The sequence below is a fragment of the Sciurus vulgaris genome, assembly GCF_902686455.1.
Source record: "Sciurus vulgaris genome assembly, chromosome: 4".
Taxonomy (NCBI): domain Eukaryota; kingdom Metazoa; phylum Chordata; class Mammalia; order Rodentia; family Sciuridae; genus Sciurus; species Sciurus vulgaris.
This window is the reverse complement of record NC_136464.1, coordinates 648,906-668,320: the sequence shown is the minus strand read 5'-3', so window position 1 is coordinate 668,320 and position 19,415 is coordinate 648,906. Positions and strand designations below refer to the sequence as shown.

Sequence of the window (19,415 nt, the reverse complement as noted above, 5' to 3'; positions counted from 1 at the left end):
TGCAGGCCAGCCCCCGGACTCTGGGGGCACCTGTGCCAACCTGCTCTGCCCACAGGCTCTGAGGTAAAGACCATGCTGTCCAAGCTGCGAGGGCAGCTGGAAGAGATGAAGGCCAAGGTGCAGTTCCTCAGCCTGGTCAAGAAGTACCTGCAGGCAAGACCCTTCCCCTGCTCAGCACCCAGCTCCCAGGCTCCCTCGGGGTGGGCAGTACCTGCAGGCAAGGCCCTTCCCCTGCTCAGCACCCAGCTCCCAGCTCCCAGCTCCCCCTCGGGTGGACAGTACCTGCAGGCAAGGCCCTTCCCCTGCTCAGCACCCAGCTCCCAGCTCCCAGCTCCCCCTCGGGTGGACAGTACCTGCAGGCAAGGCCCTTCCCCTGCTTAGCACCCAGCACCCAGCTCCCAGCTCCCCCTCGGGGTGGGCAGTACCTGCAGGCAAGGCCCTTCCCCTGCTCAGCACCCAGCACCCAGCTCCCAGCTCCCCCTTGGGGTGGGCAGTACCTGCAGGCAAGGCCCTTCCCCTGCTCAGCACCCAGCTCCCCCTCAGGGTGGACAGTACCTGCAGGCAAGGCCCTTCCCCTGCTCAGCACCCAGCTCCCAGCTCCCAGCTCCCCCTCGGGTGGACAGTACCTGCAGGCAAGGCCCTTCCCCTGCTCAGCACCCAGCACCCAGCTCCCAGCTCCCCCTCGGGGTGGGCAGTACCTGCAGGCAAGGCCCTTCCCCTGCTCAGCACCCAGCACCCAGCTCCCAGCTCCCCCTTGGGGTGGGCAGTACCTGCAGGCAAGGCCCTTCCCCTGCTCAGCACCCAGCTCCCCCTCAGGGAGGGGGCAGTCGCAGGGTGAGCGCTGCCAGTGGGTGTGGTGACCCGGCCCTCCCCCAGGTCATGTACGCGGAGCGCTGGGGCCTGGAGCCCTGCGCTCTGCCGGTGATCGTGAACATCGCGGCAGCCCCCTGCGACACGCTGGACTTCAGCCCCCTGGACGAGTCCTCCTCCCTCATCTTCTACAATGTCAACAAGCCCCCGTGTGGGGGCCGGCAGCAGAAGGCCCGCATCCTGCAGGCCGGCACACCGCTGGGGCTCATGGCCTACCTCTACTCCAGGTGCGCCCGGGGCCTGGGGAGGCGCCCGCCCACCCTCGGGCACACAGTTGAGAGCAGGAGGGGAAAGCTTCTTCAGGAAGAGGCGGGGAAGCCCCGCCTAGGCTGGGTTGTTTAGTTCAGGAAAACATCCGCTCAGAGTTGTTGACCTTGTTCACTGCCACTGCCGGGTGCCTGAGGCCCAGCCAGTATCTGCCGGTGCCGTGGCCGGCACAGGGTCTCAGGTGAGCCCGGGAGGCTGTCTCGGAGGAGAGGACAGGCTGTACAATTCGCACAATACAGTCTTTCAACACAAACACGCACGGAGCCCGGCGCCACCTGCATGCCCTCTGTCGGAACCTCCAAAGCAGGGCGTGGGCTCAGACAGCGCTGTGGGGTGCTGTGCCCCAGCCTCTGGGCGTGAGCTCTCTTTTGGTGTCAGATGCCCCAAGTGACCACCAGGCACACAGGGAAGAGCTCTGGAAACAACACCCCTCTGCCAGGGCCACAGGGCCGTCTGTGGCTGGGTGCCCGCCTCTCCCACGCACCAGCCCCTGTCCCCTCTGGCCTGGCAGCGTCACCGTGCCCCCAGGCACCAGACCTCCCACAGGCTCTCTTCGTCAGACAGCATGACCCACACTGGACCTGGGCCCAGAGAGATCACCTGGGACTTCCCAGACAGCGGGGGTCCTCCTGGCCTCCACATCACTGCCATCCTCTTGGTTAGCGTCTGTGGCAACCCCAGAACTGACCCTTGCATGTCAGCAGGCCTGGGGAGGACAGTCAGGGAACAGAGTCCCTCTAGATGCTCAGCCGAGCACCGCTGCCTCCTGCCCACCAGCCCCGTCTCCCAGGGGCACTCACCCAGTCATGCTGGGGCCCCCGCCAGCTGGGTCTCCAGGCCAACCCTGGACTCAGCCTCCCTCACCAGCAGGAGGGTGCAGCCATGCCCACCAGGGGCCCTGCTGCCTGCCACAGGGGCGGGCGGTGTGGTGCTATGTGTGCACAGTGCGATGTGCAAACTTAACGTGTCATGGGCGTGTGCTGACATTGGTGTGGTGCATATGACGTGTGAAGTGCGTGCATGCACATATGTGCTGTAGGGTGGGGTGGGCACTACGTGGTACTGTGCGGTACGCATGTGTATGTGGTGATGCGTTAGGTAATGTGGGCACAGTGCAGGACTGTGCACAACTGATGTGCATGCTTGCACACACAGTGCATGCTGGGGCAGTGTGTGGTGTAGACAGGTGATGTGTGGCATGCACACTGGTGTCCACGTAGGGGTGGCATGGGGGAGCTCAGCGCTGTGATGAGCAGCGCCCTGGTGGTGGTGGATGCTCCGAGAACCTCAGGGCTTGACCTTTGTAGGGCCAGCTGAGCCAATGGCTGCCTAGGCCCTCCCTAAGTGTGCCCACCAGTGTCCTCGTCCCTCAGAGGTCTTCTGTGGTGGACACGGTGAACCGGCCCTGCACTCCTGCCCTGCCCCGGGCAGCACCTTGCCAGGCCCCCCACCCTCTGGGCCCCCTGTGGGGCTCCAGCCAGCCCTGTGAGCGCAGCGCTGCATCTGGGTGCGGCTCCCTGCACTGAGTGCAGCCCTGGGGCAGCCTGTGGGGTGGGGACAGGGCCTGGCCGTGCACCTCAGAAGGCTGCCCCTGAAGCCTGGGGACGGCGCGTGGGCAGGGCCCGCAAAGGTGCCCGAGCCCACCTGGGACCCGCCCACACGCAGGAGCAAGGTTCCGCAGGGGCCTCGCTCTCACTCAGGCCCGCAGCCGCATGCCCACTCTCTCGCTCGCCCAGGACGCCCACCGTCCTGCGCAGCTGAGCTCAGGGCGGTGGGAAGGCCATCCCAAGGCCCAGGCCCCAGGCTGCGGCTCTCTCCCCAGCGACGCCTTCCTGGAGGGCTACGTCCAGCAGTTCCTGTACACCTTCCGGTACTTCTGCACGCCGCAGGACTTCCTGCACTTCCTCCTGGACCGCATCAGCAGCACCCTGTCCAGGTATCGCCTCGTACGACGGGTGGGGAAGAAGGCCTGCGAAGGGACCCAGGGACCAGGGAGCCTGGCCAGGGAACGGACTGCTGGCCTTGGCCTCCCTCTCCAGGGCACCAGGGCTGGTGCCGGGGCTGCAGAGGGGCAGCGGGCTATGGAGAAAGCTCTGCACACCCCGCTGCCCCCACCCACACAAGCTGGCATCCCCTCTCCCTCCAGGGCCCACCAGGACCCCACCTCAACCTTCACCAAGATCTACAGGCGCAGCCTGTGTGTCCTGCAGGCCTGGGTTGAAGACTGCTACACCGTGGACTTCACGAGGAACACAGGGCTGCTGGGGCGGCTCGAGGACTTCATCTCCTCCAAGGTGGCCAGTGCACCTCTGGCCAGCCAGCACTCCAGGCTCCACAGAGGGAGGCGCTGCCCTGACCCTCCCCTATGCTTCTCCCAGATCCTGCCCCTGGATGGTTCTGCGGAGCACCTGCTGGGCCTCCTGGAGGTAGGCACTGACCGGCGGGCTGACGGTTCCCCTCGAGGCACAGACCTGGAGGACCCCAAGGAGGCTGAGGAGGACGCCAGACCCTTCAATGCCCTCTGCAAGAGATTCTCAGAGGACGGCATCTCCCGGAAGGTGGGGGCCTTTCCCAGGGAAGGGCTTCCCTGTACCAGCAGGTGAAGTTCCCTGAGCCCCACCTGGAGGGCGTGGTGTGCAAATGCTCACACACATGTGCACGCACACCACGTGCCACATCTGGAAGGCACACTGCACACACAGACCTGCACATGCATGCACATGTGCACACACATGTGCAAAGGCCTGCACACGTGTATGCATGCTACCATGTTCACAGACCTGCATCGGGTGTGTGTACACATGCCCTCTGTGCACACCCCTCTTTGGGGTTGGCCTCTTGTCCTGGGCAAGGGCAGCCAATGAGCTGGGTCCTGCTGTGCCTGGCCAAGGACAGTGCTCTTTGTGCCAGCAAGCATGGGCGGGAGGGATCTGCTCTCTGACTCCAGCTGACCCCGCCCGTCCTCACCTGGCCCCACCCACACATGGCCGCCTGACCTGGAGGGGACCTGGCTTGCCCGCAGAGCTTCTCCTGGAGACTGCCCCGGGGCAACGGGCTGACACTGCCACACCACAAAGAGCGCCAGTACACCATCGCGTCTGCCCTGCCCAAGCCCTGCTTCTTTGAAGATTTCTATGGCCCCTACACCAAGGCCAGCGAGAAGGGGTCCTACTTCCTGACAGAGTGCAGCACGCACCAGCTCTTCACACAGCTGACGCTGCTGCAACAGGCGCGTGGGGGCCGTGGGCACCAGGAGGGGCAGGGGTCCTACACACGGGCTGGCCGCAGGCAGCGAGGGCCAAGCCCAGGGACACTCTGGCATCACGCGCCTCAGCAGACACTTCCCGGAAGGAACAGGTGGGACAGTCGAGGAGCAACCTGGCTGCCAGGAACTCAGGTCCCAAGGGGCAGCTGCCTAGAGCGGAGAGGCAGGGACAGACCTGGTCTCCAGCCAGGCAGGACCCTCCTCTTCCCCTGCTCAGGGCACAGGGATGGCGCTCAGGCCACCACACACGGGGCATCTCCCTCTGGACCTGGGCCAGCCACAGCTCCTTGCCCAACTCCTCTCTGCTCCTGGCCTGGGTCCAGAGCCCAGGGGCCCCTCCCTGACCCCCTGCCATCCTGAGGCACTGAACCACAAGGCAGGTGACAGAAATGCCAAGAAGTCTCCCATCATCAGGGTTGCATGTCACCGGTATGGGGACTGAGCACGGGGAGCTGCTGGCCAAGCTCAAGGCATGTAGGCAATCACCTGGGTCACCCTGCACTCCCAGAGAGGACCCCAAACAGCCGGCCCTCTTTGGGACACTGCTGTGATGGTCAGGCCCCTGGGGACAGTGGTCTCACTGTCCACTTCATGTTTCTGGCAGGAATTGTTTCAAAAATGCCACCCCGTCCACTTCCTGAACTCACGGGCCCTGGGCGTCGTGGACACAAGTGGAACCATCCCCAGGTGAGCGTCCACCGAGTCCCTGGTCTGCAGGACTGGTGACAGGGCTCGGGCCTCCCCTGAGGGCTTCCTGGATGCTCCTGGCTGAAGACAGGCCCCGCTGTCCCAGGGCCAGGCAGGGCCAGCTTCCCACATCCCCAGGTGAGGTGCTCCTGCTCTCTTCCAGAACCAGCTCTTCTGAGTCTCTGTCAGCCAAAACCTGCAGCCTGTTCCTGCCCAACTACGTCCAGGACAAGTACCTGCTGCAGCTTTTAAGGAATGCAGATGACGTCAGCACCTGGGTGGCCGCCGAAATAGTGACCAGCCACACCTCCAAGGTAGGAGCCTCCTGCCTGAGGTCAGAGGCCCGGGACCGTGTGTGTGGGGACAGGAGGCAGCCCTTCTCCAGGGGCAGGGAACCACACTCACCCAAGCAGACCAGGGGCCAGCCACCGTGGCTACTCGGGCAGCCCAAGGACACGGCCAGCACAACCCAGCCGACGATCCACTCTGCAGGGATACCCCAGACCCCAGGGGTATGAGCCCCGCCCACAGACAGAGCAGGGCTGCTGTTCACACTCACCCCTCTCACATATGGCCTTCCACAACAGACCACAAAGAGAGACACACACACGGCGGCTGCAAAAGGCCCTCTTACACACACTCCCTCTCACACACACTCACAGCACCTCCAACAGGCCCTCTTACACACACTCCCTCTCACACACACTCACAGCACCTCCAACAGGCCCTCTTACACACACTCCCTCTCACTCATTCACAGCACCTCCAACAGGCCCTCTTACACACACTCCCTCTCACACACTCACAGCACCTCCAACAGGCCCTCTTACACACACTCCCTCTCACACACACAGCACCTCCAACGGGCCCTCTTACACACACTCCCTCTCACACACACAGCACCTCCAACGGGCCCTCTTACACACACTCCCTCTCACACACACAGCACCTCCAACGGGCCCTCTTACACACACTCCCTCTCACACACACAGCACCTCCAACGGGCCCTCTTACACACACTCCCTCTCACACACACAGCACCTCCAACGGGCCCTCTTACACACACTCCCTCTCACACACACAGCACCTCCAACGGGCCCTCTTACACACACTCCCTCTCACACACACAGCACCTCCAACGGGCCCTCTTACACACACTCCCTCTCACACACACACAGCACCTCCAACGGGCCCTCTTACACACACTCCCTCTCACACACACAGCACCTCCAACGGGCCCTCTTACACACACTCCCTCTCACACACACAGCACCTCCAACGGGCCCTCTTACACACACTCCCTCTCACACACACAGCACCTCCAACGGGCCCTCTTACACACACTCCCTCTCACACACACAGCACCTCCAACGGGCCCTCTCACACACACAGCACCTCCAACGGGCCCTCTTACACACACTCCCTCTCACGCACAGCACCTCCAAAAGGCCCTCTTACACACACTCCCTCTCGCACACTCACAGCACCTCCAACAGGCCCTCTTACACACACTCCCTCTCACACACACACACAGCACCTCCAACAGGCCCTCTTACACACACTCCCTCTCACACACACAGCACCTCCAACAGGCCCTCTTACACACACTCCCTCTCACACACACACACAGCACCTCCAAACAGGCCCTCTTACACACACTCCCTCTCACACACACAGCACCTCCAACAGGCCCTCTTACACACACTCCCTCTCACACACACACACAGCACCTCCAACAGGCCCTCTTACACACACTCCCTCTCACACACACAGCACCTCCAACGGGCCCTCTTACACACACTCCCTCTCACACACACTCACAGTACCTCCAACAGGCCCTCTTACACACACTCCCTCTCACACACACAGCACCTCCAACAGGCCCTCTTACACACACTCCCTCTCACACACACACACAGCACCTCCAACAGGCCCTCTTACACACACTCCCTCTCACACACACAGCACCTCCAACAGGCCCTCTTACACACACTCCCTCTCACACACACACACAGCACCTCCAACAGGCCCTCTTACACACACTCCCTCTCACACACACAGCACCTCCAACGGGCCCTCTTACACACACTCCCTCTCACACACACAGCACCTCCAACGGGCCCTCTTACACACACTCCCTCTCACACACACAGCACCTCCAACGGGCCCTCTTACACACACTCCCTCTCACACACACAGCACCTCCAACGGGCCCTCTTACACACACTCCCTCTCACACACACAGCACCTCCAACGGGCCCTCTTACACACACTCCCTCTCACACACACATCACCTCCAACAGGCCCTCTTACACACACTCCCTCTCACACACACAGCACCTCCAACGGGCCCTCTTACACACACTCCCTCTCACACACACAGCACCTCCAACGGGCCCTCTTACACACACTCCCTCTCACACACACAGCACCTCCAACGGGCCCTCTTACACACACTCCCTCTCACACACACAGCACCTCCAACGGGCCCTCTTACACACACTCCCTCTCACACACACAGCACCTCCAACGGGCCCTCTTACACACACTCCCTCTCACACACACAGCACCTCCAACGGGCCCTCTTACACACACTCCCTCTCACGCACAGCACCTCCAAAAGGCCCTCTTACACACACTCCCTCTCGCACACTCACAGCACCTCCAACAGGCCCTCTTACACACACTCCCTCTCACACACACACACAGCACCTCCAACAGGCCCTCTTACACACACTCCCTCTCACACACACAGCACCTCCAACAGGCCCTCTTACACACACTCCCTCTCACACACACAGCACCTCCAAAAGGCCCTCTTACACACACTCCCTCTCACACACACAACAGCACCTCCAACAGGCCCTCTTACACACACTCCCTCTCACACACCACAGCACCTCCAACAGGCCCTCTTACACACACTCCCTCTCACACACACACACAGCACCTCCAACAGGCCCTCTTACACACACTCCCTCTCACACACACAGCACCTCCAACGGGCCCTCTTACACACACTCCCTCTCACACACACAGCACCTCCAACAGGCCCTCTTACACACACTCCCTCTCACACACACACAGCACCTCCAACAGGCCCTCTTACACACACTCCCTCTCACACACACACAGCACCTCCAACAGGCCCTCTTACACACACTCCCTCTCACACACACACAGCACCTCCAACAGGCCCTCTTACACACACTCCCTCTCACACACACACAGCACCTCCAACAGGCCCTCTTACACACACTCCCTCTCACACACACAGCACCTCCAACGGGCCCTCTTACACACACTCCCTCTCACACACACAGCACCTCCAACGGGCCCTCTTACACACACTCCCTCTCACACACACAGCACCTCCAACGGGCCCTCTTACACACACTCCCTCTCACACACACAGCACCTCCAACGGGCCCTCTTACACACACTCCCTCTCACACACACAGCACCTCCAACGGGCCCTCTTACACACACTCCCTCTCACACACACAGCACCTCCAACGGGCCCTCTTACACACACTCCCTCTCACACACACAGCACCTCCAACGGGCCCTCTTACACACACTCCCTCTCACACACACAGCACCTCCAACGGGCCCTCTTACACACACTCCCTCTCACACACACAGCACCTCCAACGGGCCCTCTTACACACACTCCCTCTCACACACACAGCACCTCCAACGGGCCCTCTTACACACACTCCCTCTCACACACACATCACCTCCAACAGGCCCTCTTACACACACTCCCTCTCACACACACAGCACCTCCAACAGGCCCTCTTACACACACTCCCTCTCACACACACAGCACCTCCAACGGGCCCTCTTACACACACTCCCTCTCACACACACAGCACCTCCAACGGGCCCTCTTACACACACTCCCTCTCACACACACAGCACCTCCAACGGGCCCTCTTACACACACTCCCTCTCACACACACAGCACCTCCAACGGGCCCTCTTACACACACTCCCTCTCACACACACAGCACCTCCAACGGGCCCTCTTACACACACTCCCTCTCACGCACAGCACCTCCAAAAGGCCCTCTTACACACACTCCCTCTCGCACACTCACAGCACCTCCAACAGGCCCTCTTACACACACTCCCTCTCACACACACACACAGCACCTCCAACAGGCCCTCTTACACACACTCCCTCTCACACACACAGCACCTCCAACAGGCCCTCTTACACACACTCCCTCTCACACACACACACAGCACCTCCAACAGGCCCTCTTACACACACTCCCTCTCACACACACAGCACCTCCAACAGGCCCTCTTACACACACTCCCTCTCACACACACACACAGCACCTCCAACAGGCCCTCTTACACACACTCCCTCTCACACACACAGCACCTCCAACGGGCCCTCTTACACACACTCCCTCTCACACACACTCACAGTACCTCCAACAGGCCCTCTTACACACACTCCCTCTCACACACACAGCACCTCCAACAGGCCCTCTTACACACACTCCCTCTCACACACACACACAGCACCTCCAACAGGCCCTCTTACACACACTCCCTCTCACACACACAGCACCTCCAACAGGCCCTCTTACACACACTCCCTCTCACACACACACACAGCACCTCCAACAGGCCCTCTTACACACACTCCCTCTCACACACACAGCACCTCCAACGGGCCCTCTTACACACACTCCCTCTCACACACACAGCACCTCCAACGGGCCCTCTTACACACACTCCCTCTCACACACACAGCACCTCCAACGGGCCCTCTTACACACACTCCCTCTCACACACACAGCACCTCCAACGGGCCCTCTTACACACACTCCCTCTCACACACACAGCACCTCCAACGGGCCCTCTTACACACACTCCCTCTCACACACACAGCACCTCCAACGGGCCCTCTTACACACACTCCCTCTCACACACACAGCACCTCCAACGGGCCCTCTTACACACACTCCCTCTCACACACACAGCACCTCCAACGGGCCCTCTTACACACACTCCCTCTCACACACACAGCACCTCCAACGGGCCCTCTTACACACACTCCCTCTCACACACACACACAGCACCTCCAACAGGCCCTCTTACACACACTCCCTCTCACACACCCTTCCCTTGCGACAGGCCCTCTTACACACTCTCTTCACACTCCCTCTGTCCTGCACACACTCATCCACTTCAGAACCCTCCCCACAGCCAGGCTGCCGTCCCGTGTGAATTTGCCTGACCTGTCCAGGGCTGGGCTGTGACTCCCACCTGCCTTTCTATGGCCACCACGCACCTGCCTCAGCTGCAGCCACTGGTCTTCCTCAGGCCTGCGCCATCTGGATGAAGGACACTGCTCAGTGTCTGGCCAGGTCAGGGTCCAGCTCCAGCGGCCATGGGCCCGATCCTTGGTTTCGAAGTCCCCCGGCCCTGGGCCCACCTGAGGCCTTCTCAGCCTGACCTGACCACCTGGTCTCAGGAGGCCCCTGGCAACCCAGGAGGGACATCCCCTGCCTCAGGCCACAGCCTTCACCCAAGGAGGAGCCAGGTGTCCAGCCTCTGGGCCCAAGGGGTCTGCACCCTCACAGAGGCCCCACTGCAAGGGCTTCCTGCTTCGTGGCCGGAGGTCGGCCGGGCCTGGCTTTCCACAGAGTTATTTTCCTTTGGGGTGGCCACACTCCCAGGCAGATGGCAGGCACCGGGGTGTATGGACTCCTGGGCAATGTGACCCTGAATTGCCAAGACTGGCCTCAAACTCCCAATCCTCCTGCCTCAGCCTCCTGAGTCCCTGGGATTACAGGCTGTACCACCAGCCCCATAAGTCTGCATTTTTACAATTAAAACTTAAAAACAGGACTGGGGATGTGGCTCAGGGGTAGAGTGATGGCCTGCAGGTATGAGTCCCTTGGGTTTGGGGGTTTGATCCCAGCACTGGGGAAAAAAGAATTAGAAACACAAAAAAGTGATAGAATGATTTTACCTGAAAATGCTGGAAATGATATACTTTGCATCTATGGGGGGGAAAATGAGAAGTCGACTTATAGAGTTTGAGCACGTGAGTCTCTGAAGAGGCTCAGCTGTAGCCAGAAGCCGAACGAAGGACCTCCAGGAGCAGGACTGACCCTCGCCAGGCAGGACCCCAGCAGACCTGGGAACCCCCAGTGGAACAGCACCGAGTCCTGTTCCCACCTGAAGGATGCCTGGCATGGCAGCAAGGGCAAGGCAGCTCAGAAACCAAGGACGAGTCAAGTTCTCCAGAATCCAGGAAGTGGCTGGAAGTGGGTCTGTGAATGCAGCCCCATGGTGCTGCTCTGAGAAGGGTGTTTTGGCTAGATCAGCCCCCCATTGCTGGAGCAGGGGATGGAGCGAGGGGGACGGAGGAAGGGGACAGGGGCAGGGGAGGAGGGAGGGGGATGGAGGATGGGGACAGAGGCAGGTGGGGAGGGACCACACCAGACTGCAGAGAATCCTGGTGGGAGCTGGCTGTTCCAGCAAAGCCTGCCCCACTGCCAGCAGAGCCCACAGCACCACTCAGACCTATGCACCCCACCGCCTCTGTTGTGCACGAGCGCCAGCCATACTGTCTGTGCCTTGAACCTGGGTGAGCTCGTTCACTGATGTCTGTTTCTTTTGGTTCAGCCTGGTTTTGCAGTGCTGGAGGATGCTGGGCAAGCCTCTCCTGAGCTGCACCCCAGCCGTTTCTTCAGCTTCAAAGACACTAAACATTTTGCTTCCGCTTTTCAGCTGCAGGTGAACGTGCTGTCCAAGTTTCTGCTGGTTGCAAAGTCTTGCTATGAGCAGAGGAACTTTGCCACGGCCATGCAGATCCTGGGCGGGCTGGAGAACCTGGCCGTGAGGCAGTCCCCTGTGCGTGCACCTGGGCCGGGCTGTGGGTGGGTGGCACACAGCCAGCAGGGGTCTCACCTGCGCTCCCATCGCAGGCCTGGAGAACCCTGCCCGCGAAGATTGCAGAGGTCCTGGAGGAGCTGAAAGCTGTGGAGGTACTGACCCCAGAGCTTCCGACCAAGGCCTTGCTCCACGCCCTGCAGGGCATCCGCCCAGGACAGCCCACATCAGGGCCCCAGACACAGCCTGGCCACCTGGGCAAAGGGGCCCCACCTGCCAGCTCACATGGCCTGGCCAGGCTGCCCTCCAGCACAGGGTACAGGTGCCCCAGGCACCGACGGGGTCGGAAGCAGGCCCTGCGCTCGGCTGACTGGGAGCCTGCTCCAAGTACACAGGTGGTCCTGGGAAGCACTGCTGAAGTGCCCTGGCATCTTCCAGTAAGGCGGCAGGAGCCCCCAGCTGTGGCCTGTGGCAGACATCCAGAGCGCTCACCGCCCAGGCCCCAGCCACATCCGTGTGGCTGGGCTGGTGTGTCCTCACAGCAAACGCAGACACGCGGACAGGGCCTGCGCTGCTGGCACAGGTCTCCTCTGGGAAGGCTGGGTCCCTGGCCCTTCTGGAGCCCAGCAGAGAATAAGGAATCTGCCATTTGAGCAGCACAGAGCAGAGCTCCCTGTCAGCATTCTGTGCCCAGAGCATAATGTCCAGCTTGCCACCTCGTCCATTCTGTGCCCAGAGCATAATGTCCAGCTTGCCACCTCGTCCATTCTGTGCCCAGAGCATAATGTCCAGCTTGCCACCTCGTCCATTCTGTGCCCAGAGCATAGATGTCCAGCTTGCCACCTTGTCCATTCTGTGCCCAGAGCATAATGTCCAGCTTGCCACCTCGTCCATTCTGTGCCCAGAGCATAATGTCCAGCTTGCCACCTCATCCATTCTGTGCCCAGAGCATAGATGTCCAGCTTGCCACCTTGTCCATTCTGTGCCCAGAGCATAATGTCCAGCTTGCCACCTCAGTCCATTCTGTGCCCAGAGCATAATGTCCAGCTTGCCACCTCGTCCAGGACCCCAGGTTCAGTTGGACTGGGTATGCAGAGTGTTGTGCAGCCCCAGTCGCCCAATGCGCAGGCCCAATGGGGATGGGCCTCCTGGAGAGACCACTGCCCTGTCTCCCTGCCAACACCCCTGGTCGGGCCTCCAGGTGTTCCTGAAGAGCGACAGCTTGTGTCTAATGGAAGGTCGGCGTTTCCGGGCCCAGCCCACCCTACCCTCAGCCCGCCTCCTGGCCATGCACATCCAGCAGCTAGAAACAGGGGGCTTCACCATGACCAACGGAGCCCACAGGTGGAGCAAGCTCAGGTGAGGGGGCTCAGCATGACCAACATGCCCCACAGGTGAGCAGGTTCAGGTGGGGGCTCCACCATGACCACAAGCCCACAGGTGGGCTGAGGTGCACCCCTCCTCCAGTTCCTCCTGCTCGTCGGAGGCCTGGGCACTGCCCTGTCTCGGCCCCTGCCCTGCCCCAGGACCTCAGCCCTCCCTCTACTGAGACCTCCAGCTAGGCCTCAAAAGTGGTGCTTCCTGCACTTCAGTATCCATGGTCCCTAGATGCCCCACGGTCTCTGGTGACCTGCTGCGGACCCAGCACACTTCCGTCCCCGCTCCCTGGCTCCTGCAGCAGGGAGGCTGCCCAGAACGTGAATGCTCCCAAGGCCAGTGTCCCTTCTCTAGGCCTCCCGGGGGCACCCCCGAGCCATCCATGTGAAACCACGGTCAGTTCTTGGGCCATTGCTGGGTCCTGCTTTCCCCTGACCAACACACTCGGGACTCTGCCATCCACATGCGACCTGGGAGGCACAGGCCAGGAACCGGCTGTAAAGCCCACTGCTGTGACCCAGCGCGGCCTGCACACCCCGGCTTCAGAGGGGCCTGGCTCTCATTCTGCCTCAGGAGGTGCTGGCCAGGCAGCCTCTCCTCAGACCCGGGCCTGTCCAAGGTGCCCTCCAGGTGCCTACAGCTTGCAGGTGCCCAGGCCCCAGTCTCCGCTTCCCCTTCTCCTCACCCTCTTGTCTTCACCCCACTCTGCGTCATCCACACAGCTGAGCACCTGGTCAATCTGGGGCCTGGCCAAACAGACGAGGACCCAAGGACCCAGTGCACTGTGGCTCCTTTCAGACAGAAACAATGATGATTTAAATAAAACAATTTAATTATTTTGAAAAATAAGTAAAGTGCCCCCAGAATGTAAGCTTATTCTGAGATATCTGACCCTGAGAGACCAGAAAGCCGGCGTCCATACACAGAATTGACAACACGAGGCAGCGCCACCGTCTAGAAAGGACCTGGGCTTAGGCTCAGTGACCTCTTTTGATTCTGTGTGGATCATGTGGATGCAGCTGGCCTCTGCTGAACAAAGCCACATGGCTCCTGCTGGACACACCGACTCTCCACCCAGAGTGGGGTGGAGTGCCCCTGACAGGCAGAGGGGCCGAGTCCTTGGCTGGTGCCCCAGTGGTGCGCTTGCCACTGGCCATGCTGCCACATGGGCAGGCACCACACAAGGACTCGTCTGCACGCGTCCCCCCCCATGAGCCAAGCCCACTGGGTTCCATTCATGCCCGGACATTCAGTTCTGCAGACTGACAGAGGCTCTCCAATAAACACTGTGAGACAAGCGTAGGGAGTAGGTGGACAGGCCACATGGCACCCGGGCTGAGGCCTTGTGAACAGACGCAGGAAACCTGTCCCTCGGTAGGTCTGAGCCCTTCCTAAAACGCGCCAGGATCACACCTGGGGACAGGACTCCCTGTGACCTGTGCAGACTGACCTTCTCTCTTCCTTCCTCATGACAGGAACATAGCCAAGGTGGTGAGCCAGGTCCACGCGTTCCAGGAGAACCCCTACACGTTCAGCCCTGACCCCAAGCTGCAGTCTCACCTCAAGCAGAGGATCGCCCGCTTCAGCGGGGCCGACATTGCCATCCTGGCAGCAGACAACAGGGCCAAGCTGCACCAGATCCCAAGTGAGAAGCACTCTCGGAAGATCCAGGACAAGCTGCGGAGGATGAAGGCCACATTCCAGTAGCCAAGGGTGTAGCCAGGGAGGTCCAAGCAGGACCAGACCCACGAGAGGTGGCTGAGCGCCCGGAGCCCTGCAGAACCTGGACTTCCACCAGGTCCGGATCTGGAGGTGGAGCTCGGAGGAACTTGCCCAAGTCCCTGCCACAGGGTGTGTGGAGCCTGCAGCCAGTCCCAGCACCAGAGTGGCCCGGCCCTCCCCAGGCACCGTGCAGGGTGGGACAGCATTCGTTGTGCCCATTTCTGCTACAACTTGAAACGAAGCTAGAATAAGTAAAGCTCCCGAGTTCCATACTTACAATATCTCCACAGACAAATGGCTCTCCCCTACTCTTTGGTGACTTCCCCCAAAACAACCCAAAACCCACCCACCCTAACCCCACAGGTTCCACACACTGCCCACGCAGCAGTGCTTCCACACCTGCCTGGAAGCAAAGGACCAAAACTGACCCCTGCTCTGGTGGCTCCCGGCTTCTGACTGGGGCCCTGCTGGGGTCAGCTCCTCCACCCACCCACCAGGCCTCCCACAGGTGCCCCACCATGCCCAGCCAGCCTTCCTGCTGTAGCGGCTGCCCGTCCCCATGCCTGGTACCCCAGCTGAGAAGAGCTGCCCTGAGGGACAGGTCCAGGCAAAGACTCCAACCCTCCAGGAGGGTGCAAGGCACCAACAGCAGCTCCAGAGCAGGGACGCCCCTGAGCTGACAGCACCTACACCTGCCCTGCGGCCGGGGCGGCACCCACGGCCGTTAGCAGCCAAGCATGTGCACACCCGACCACCTGTCCCCCTGCTCTGCACCAGCACCAGCGCTTTGTCAGACGCAGACATGAGGCTCGCTCCGTCTGGGTGGTACCAAGCCCCTCCCCAAGCTCGTGGTCTCAGGCAATCAGTGGTGAGCACTGGTCAGCGAGTAGAGAGCCCCTCTGGCCAGGGGCTGGGAACACGTGGGGTGCAGTGGGTCAGGGACCCAGCTGGACCCCATAGGCCTAGGCCCATCCCAGGCACCACTGCTGGGAGACCCAAGGCTGTGTGTTTTAGGGTAGGTGGCTCTAGTGGGCCAGCTAGGGACGTTCCCAGGGCAGCTGCAACCCACGGTAGGCACTGAACTTCCAAGGCTGAGGTGTTTTTCCACGAATCAGCTGAGAGACAGCCCTGCCTTCGCGGATGTGAGAGGGAGGCGGTCATGTGGCCATCCGCGCACCTGCGACTCCGTTTCTGGGCTCTGCTGTGAGGACCCTGTGTCCGTGTCGGATGGTGTGTGTGGCGCAGACAGCGTCCGGCGGGAGGCACTCCAGCGGGCCAGCGCCTCTGGGGAAGCGGTGGCTTCCGGCTTCAGCACTGTTTGCATGGCACCCTGATGTCACGCAGTACGGATTTCTGAATAAAGTCATTTCTACTGAGCTGCTGCTGCCTGCCTCGTCCCAAAGTGGTACCCCGCTGCAGTGTAGACGGTCTTCCTGGCCCTCGAGGGCTGCTCGGTAGATGTGCCTGGCCCAGACTTGCAGCCAAACTGCCAGGTCACAGGACCGCCCCTCGTCACTCTCCCACACCAAGTGACACCCAGCGGGGCCAGGTCTGCAGACTCACCACTAACGCAGGCGCTGCCAGGAGAACCCCAAATGCCTTAACTCCCGGGAAGGAGAAAGCAAACCCACCCTCCTGCTGGGTAAAGAACCTGCCCTGGTGAGGACCGCAGACCAAGTGAGTCTGCCTCGGGTTGTTTCTCCCCAGCCAGTTAGGGCAGCCTGCATGGAAGGGCCTTCAGCCCTGGCTCAGAGACGGGTGAGCAGGGGACACGGTTGTGGGGATTCTCCGGACAAGACTGGGTAGGGAGTTCCTGTATGAACAATGCTGCTCTCTGCCTGGCAGCTATGCCAAAACACAATGGGCAAGCAAAGGGGCAGTCATTCCAGGCCGGTGGTCCAGGCATCCCTACCCTAAGGTCACTGAAGCCCTCGTCCTGTCGCCCAGCCCTGCCCCTCCTGAGGGGCTGGGAAGACACTGCTCTGGGAGGGTCTCCCAACAGGGCAGCAAGTCTACCAACTTAGATCCTGGAGCCCCCACTGTGCCACTTCCAGCCAGCTGGAACCTGCCCCTCACGTGGCAGCAGAGGACACCAACAGGAGGCTCAATGACCCTGAAGCCACCATGCCAGTAGCAAGCCCAGGTAGCCACGTGGCACCTACATGGACACAGATACAGCAGTTGCCCAGTCCAGGAGTCACCAGGCACCAGCACAGGGCACCTGGAGAAGGCCTAAGAAGCTCGAAAATGGCAATCTGTAGCCCAGAAACGCTGCCCCAGGGCTGGGGCTGAAGCTCCGTTGGTAGAATGCTTGCCTACCACACATACAGCCCTGTGTTCAATTCCCTGCACCACAAACAAGCAAATAAATTATTAAAAACTATTTTAAACCAGGCTCATGTGGCCAGCCAGAGGCTACCAACACTTGCCCCTGGCATAAGGGACACAGGCAAGCGGTCCCTGCTGGTCCTCGCCCCAGCCCCTGGCCACAGTCACCAGTTAATGAAAAGGTGGCTCATCACATTACACCGCAGGTGACCGAACACCACGTGGGATGTTCAGCTGGTCAGCTCCCATCCTGGAGACCCAGTCTCCTGTCTGAGGGTTCTTGCAGCTGGTCCAGGGGCTCCAGGAAAGCACCTCACAGTTCCAGAGGCAGCATGACTCTCACTGAGGCACCGGGCTCGACCCACCCCTCTGCCTACCAGTCTGCACTCACTTCGCCCAGTGCCCCCACCTCCCTGGATCCCTACTGCCTCATGGGGAAGCACACTTGGGGTCCCCAGCTTAGGACAGTTCATGCTCCCACACAGCAATTTTCCAAGGAATGTTTAGGGAAGTGAGAATCCACCCCACTGATCCCCAATCCTGCTCCCCCACAGGATAAGATGTGGGCTGCCCCGCGGTCTATAAAAGTCCCTGTGCAGGTTTTGGGGGGGGACATCAGTTTTCGGCTTCTCTAGGTAAATGCCATGGGCATGCCTGATGGATTCTAGGGTGAGAGTAGTTCAGTTTTACGAGACTCCATCAGAATGTCTCAAAAGTGTCTGCTGTAAACCAGGTATAGTGGCCCCTATCTGTAATTCCAGTTACTCCGGAGGCTAAGACTTGAGGATCCCAAATTCAAGGTTAGCCTCAGAAACTTAGTAAGACCCTGTTTGAAAATGAAAAACAAAAAGGGCTGGGGATGTAACTAAGTGGTACAGCACCTCACACCAAAAGTCAATAAATAAATAAATAAAAGGCTGCTGGGTTCTGCATTCCCACCAACTCTGAAAAAGCACTCATCTTCCTCACCAGCACTGCATGTGGTCAGCATCTGGCCTAGCTAGGTCTCAGTGACAAATCATAGTATCTTCTCACCATTTGCCACTGGGGGTTTGGACATTATTTTGTAGTTTCCACGTACACAGTCCTCCCATCTGCAAAGAATAAGTATCTTACTGCTTGCTTTCCAGTTTTTATGAAGCTTATTTATTTTTCTTGTCTTACTGCACTAGCCACAATTTCTAGAATAATGTTGACCAGAAGTGATGTTGGGCATCTTTGTCTTAGTCCTCGTCTCAAGTGGGAAATGTCTAGTACTTTATGTCACCTACAATGATAGCTGTAAATACACTTTACCAGACCACAGATGGTCCCTTTCTGTAGCGTGTGTGAATGACCCTAGGTCCAGCAGCGGGCTACAGCTCTTTCAGATCAACCTCTATCTACCTTAGGGAAGCAGCCTGGCTTCAAGGATGAACACCCCACTCACTGACGCCTGGATTAGTACAATCAATAGGTCTCACGTGCATTTGACAAGACACGACTTCACTGGGGAGCAGGGTGGGGGCGGCCGCGCCAGGATAAGCACTATCTGGTAAAAACACTAGGAGGCACTAAAGACGGACGAGAAGTCGTGATCGTTTTCTGCAGCTCGAAGTGTTCCACCCTGGACATGGGCGGTGGTGGTTAAAGGCCATGGCACATGCGTGAAAACGCAATGACCCCTGCGCACCTCCCGCGAGTTTCGGTATTATATTGTACTTCAATTAATGGTTTTTAAAATAAGATCACTATTGTTTTCCAAGTTCTTCCCCGTCGGACAGGGGCTGAGCTTTGCTCTTGTGTACTCAGGCCTAGGCACCCATAAGGAAGGGCAAGAAAACCAAGGCACAAGGACAAGCCAACATGAACTTGGCGGGCCGGAGTGGGCGGGGCAGCCGGGGCGGGGCGGCCGGCGGTGGGAGGGTCGCGTAGACCCGGCTCCGACGCGGAGGGCGGCGCAGGGTCCTCAGAGCGCGTGTGGGCGGCTCGGGCGGCGCCCGCCTCTGCTGTTCGGCCGCGGCCCCGAACCCGCGCGCCCCGGCCCGGCCCCGGG

The 19,415-nt window shown here is 60.2% G+C and overlaps 1 protein-coding gene across 1 annotated transcript in view; it reads left to right on the top strand.

Moving 5' to 3' along the window:
• The window catches only part of LOC306660470 (kinase non-catalytic C-lobe domain-containing protein 1-like), a 45,651-nt gene extending 29,229 nt beyond the window's left edge, over positions 1-16,422 (top strand). The window contains 12 exon segments of the mRNA XM_079138744.1: positions 56-153; positions 877-1,097; positions 2,960-3,073; positions 3,284-3,431; positions 3,516-3,695; positions 4,160-4,366; positions 5,007-5,089; positions 5,253-5,403; positions 11,852-11,974; positions 12,049-12,108; positions 13,155-13,312; positions 14,806-16,422. Of these exon segments, the coding sequence (XP_078994870.1) occupies positions 56-153; positions 877-1,097; positions 2,960-3,073; positions 3,284-3,431; positions 3,516-3,695; positions 4,160-4,366; positions 5,007-5,089; positions 5,253-5,403; positions 11,852-11,974; positions 12,049-12,108; positions 13,155-13,312; positions 14,806-15,037 (1,775 nt within the window). The 3' untranslated portion in view covers positions 15,038-16,422.
• The last annotated feature ends 2,993 nt before the right edge of the window (positions 16,423-19,415 follow it).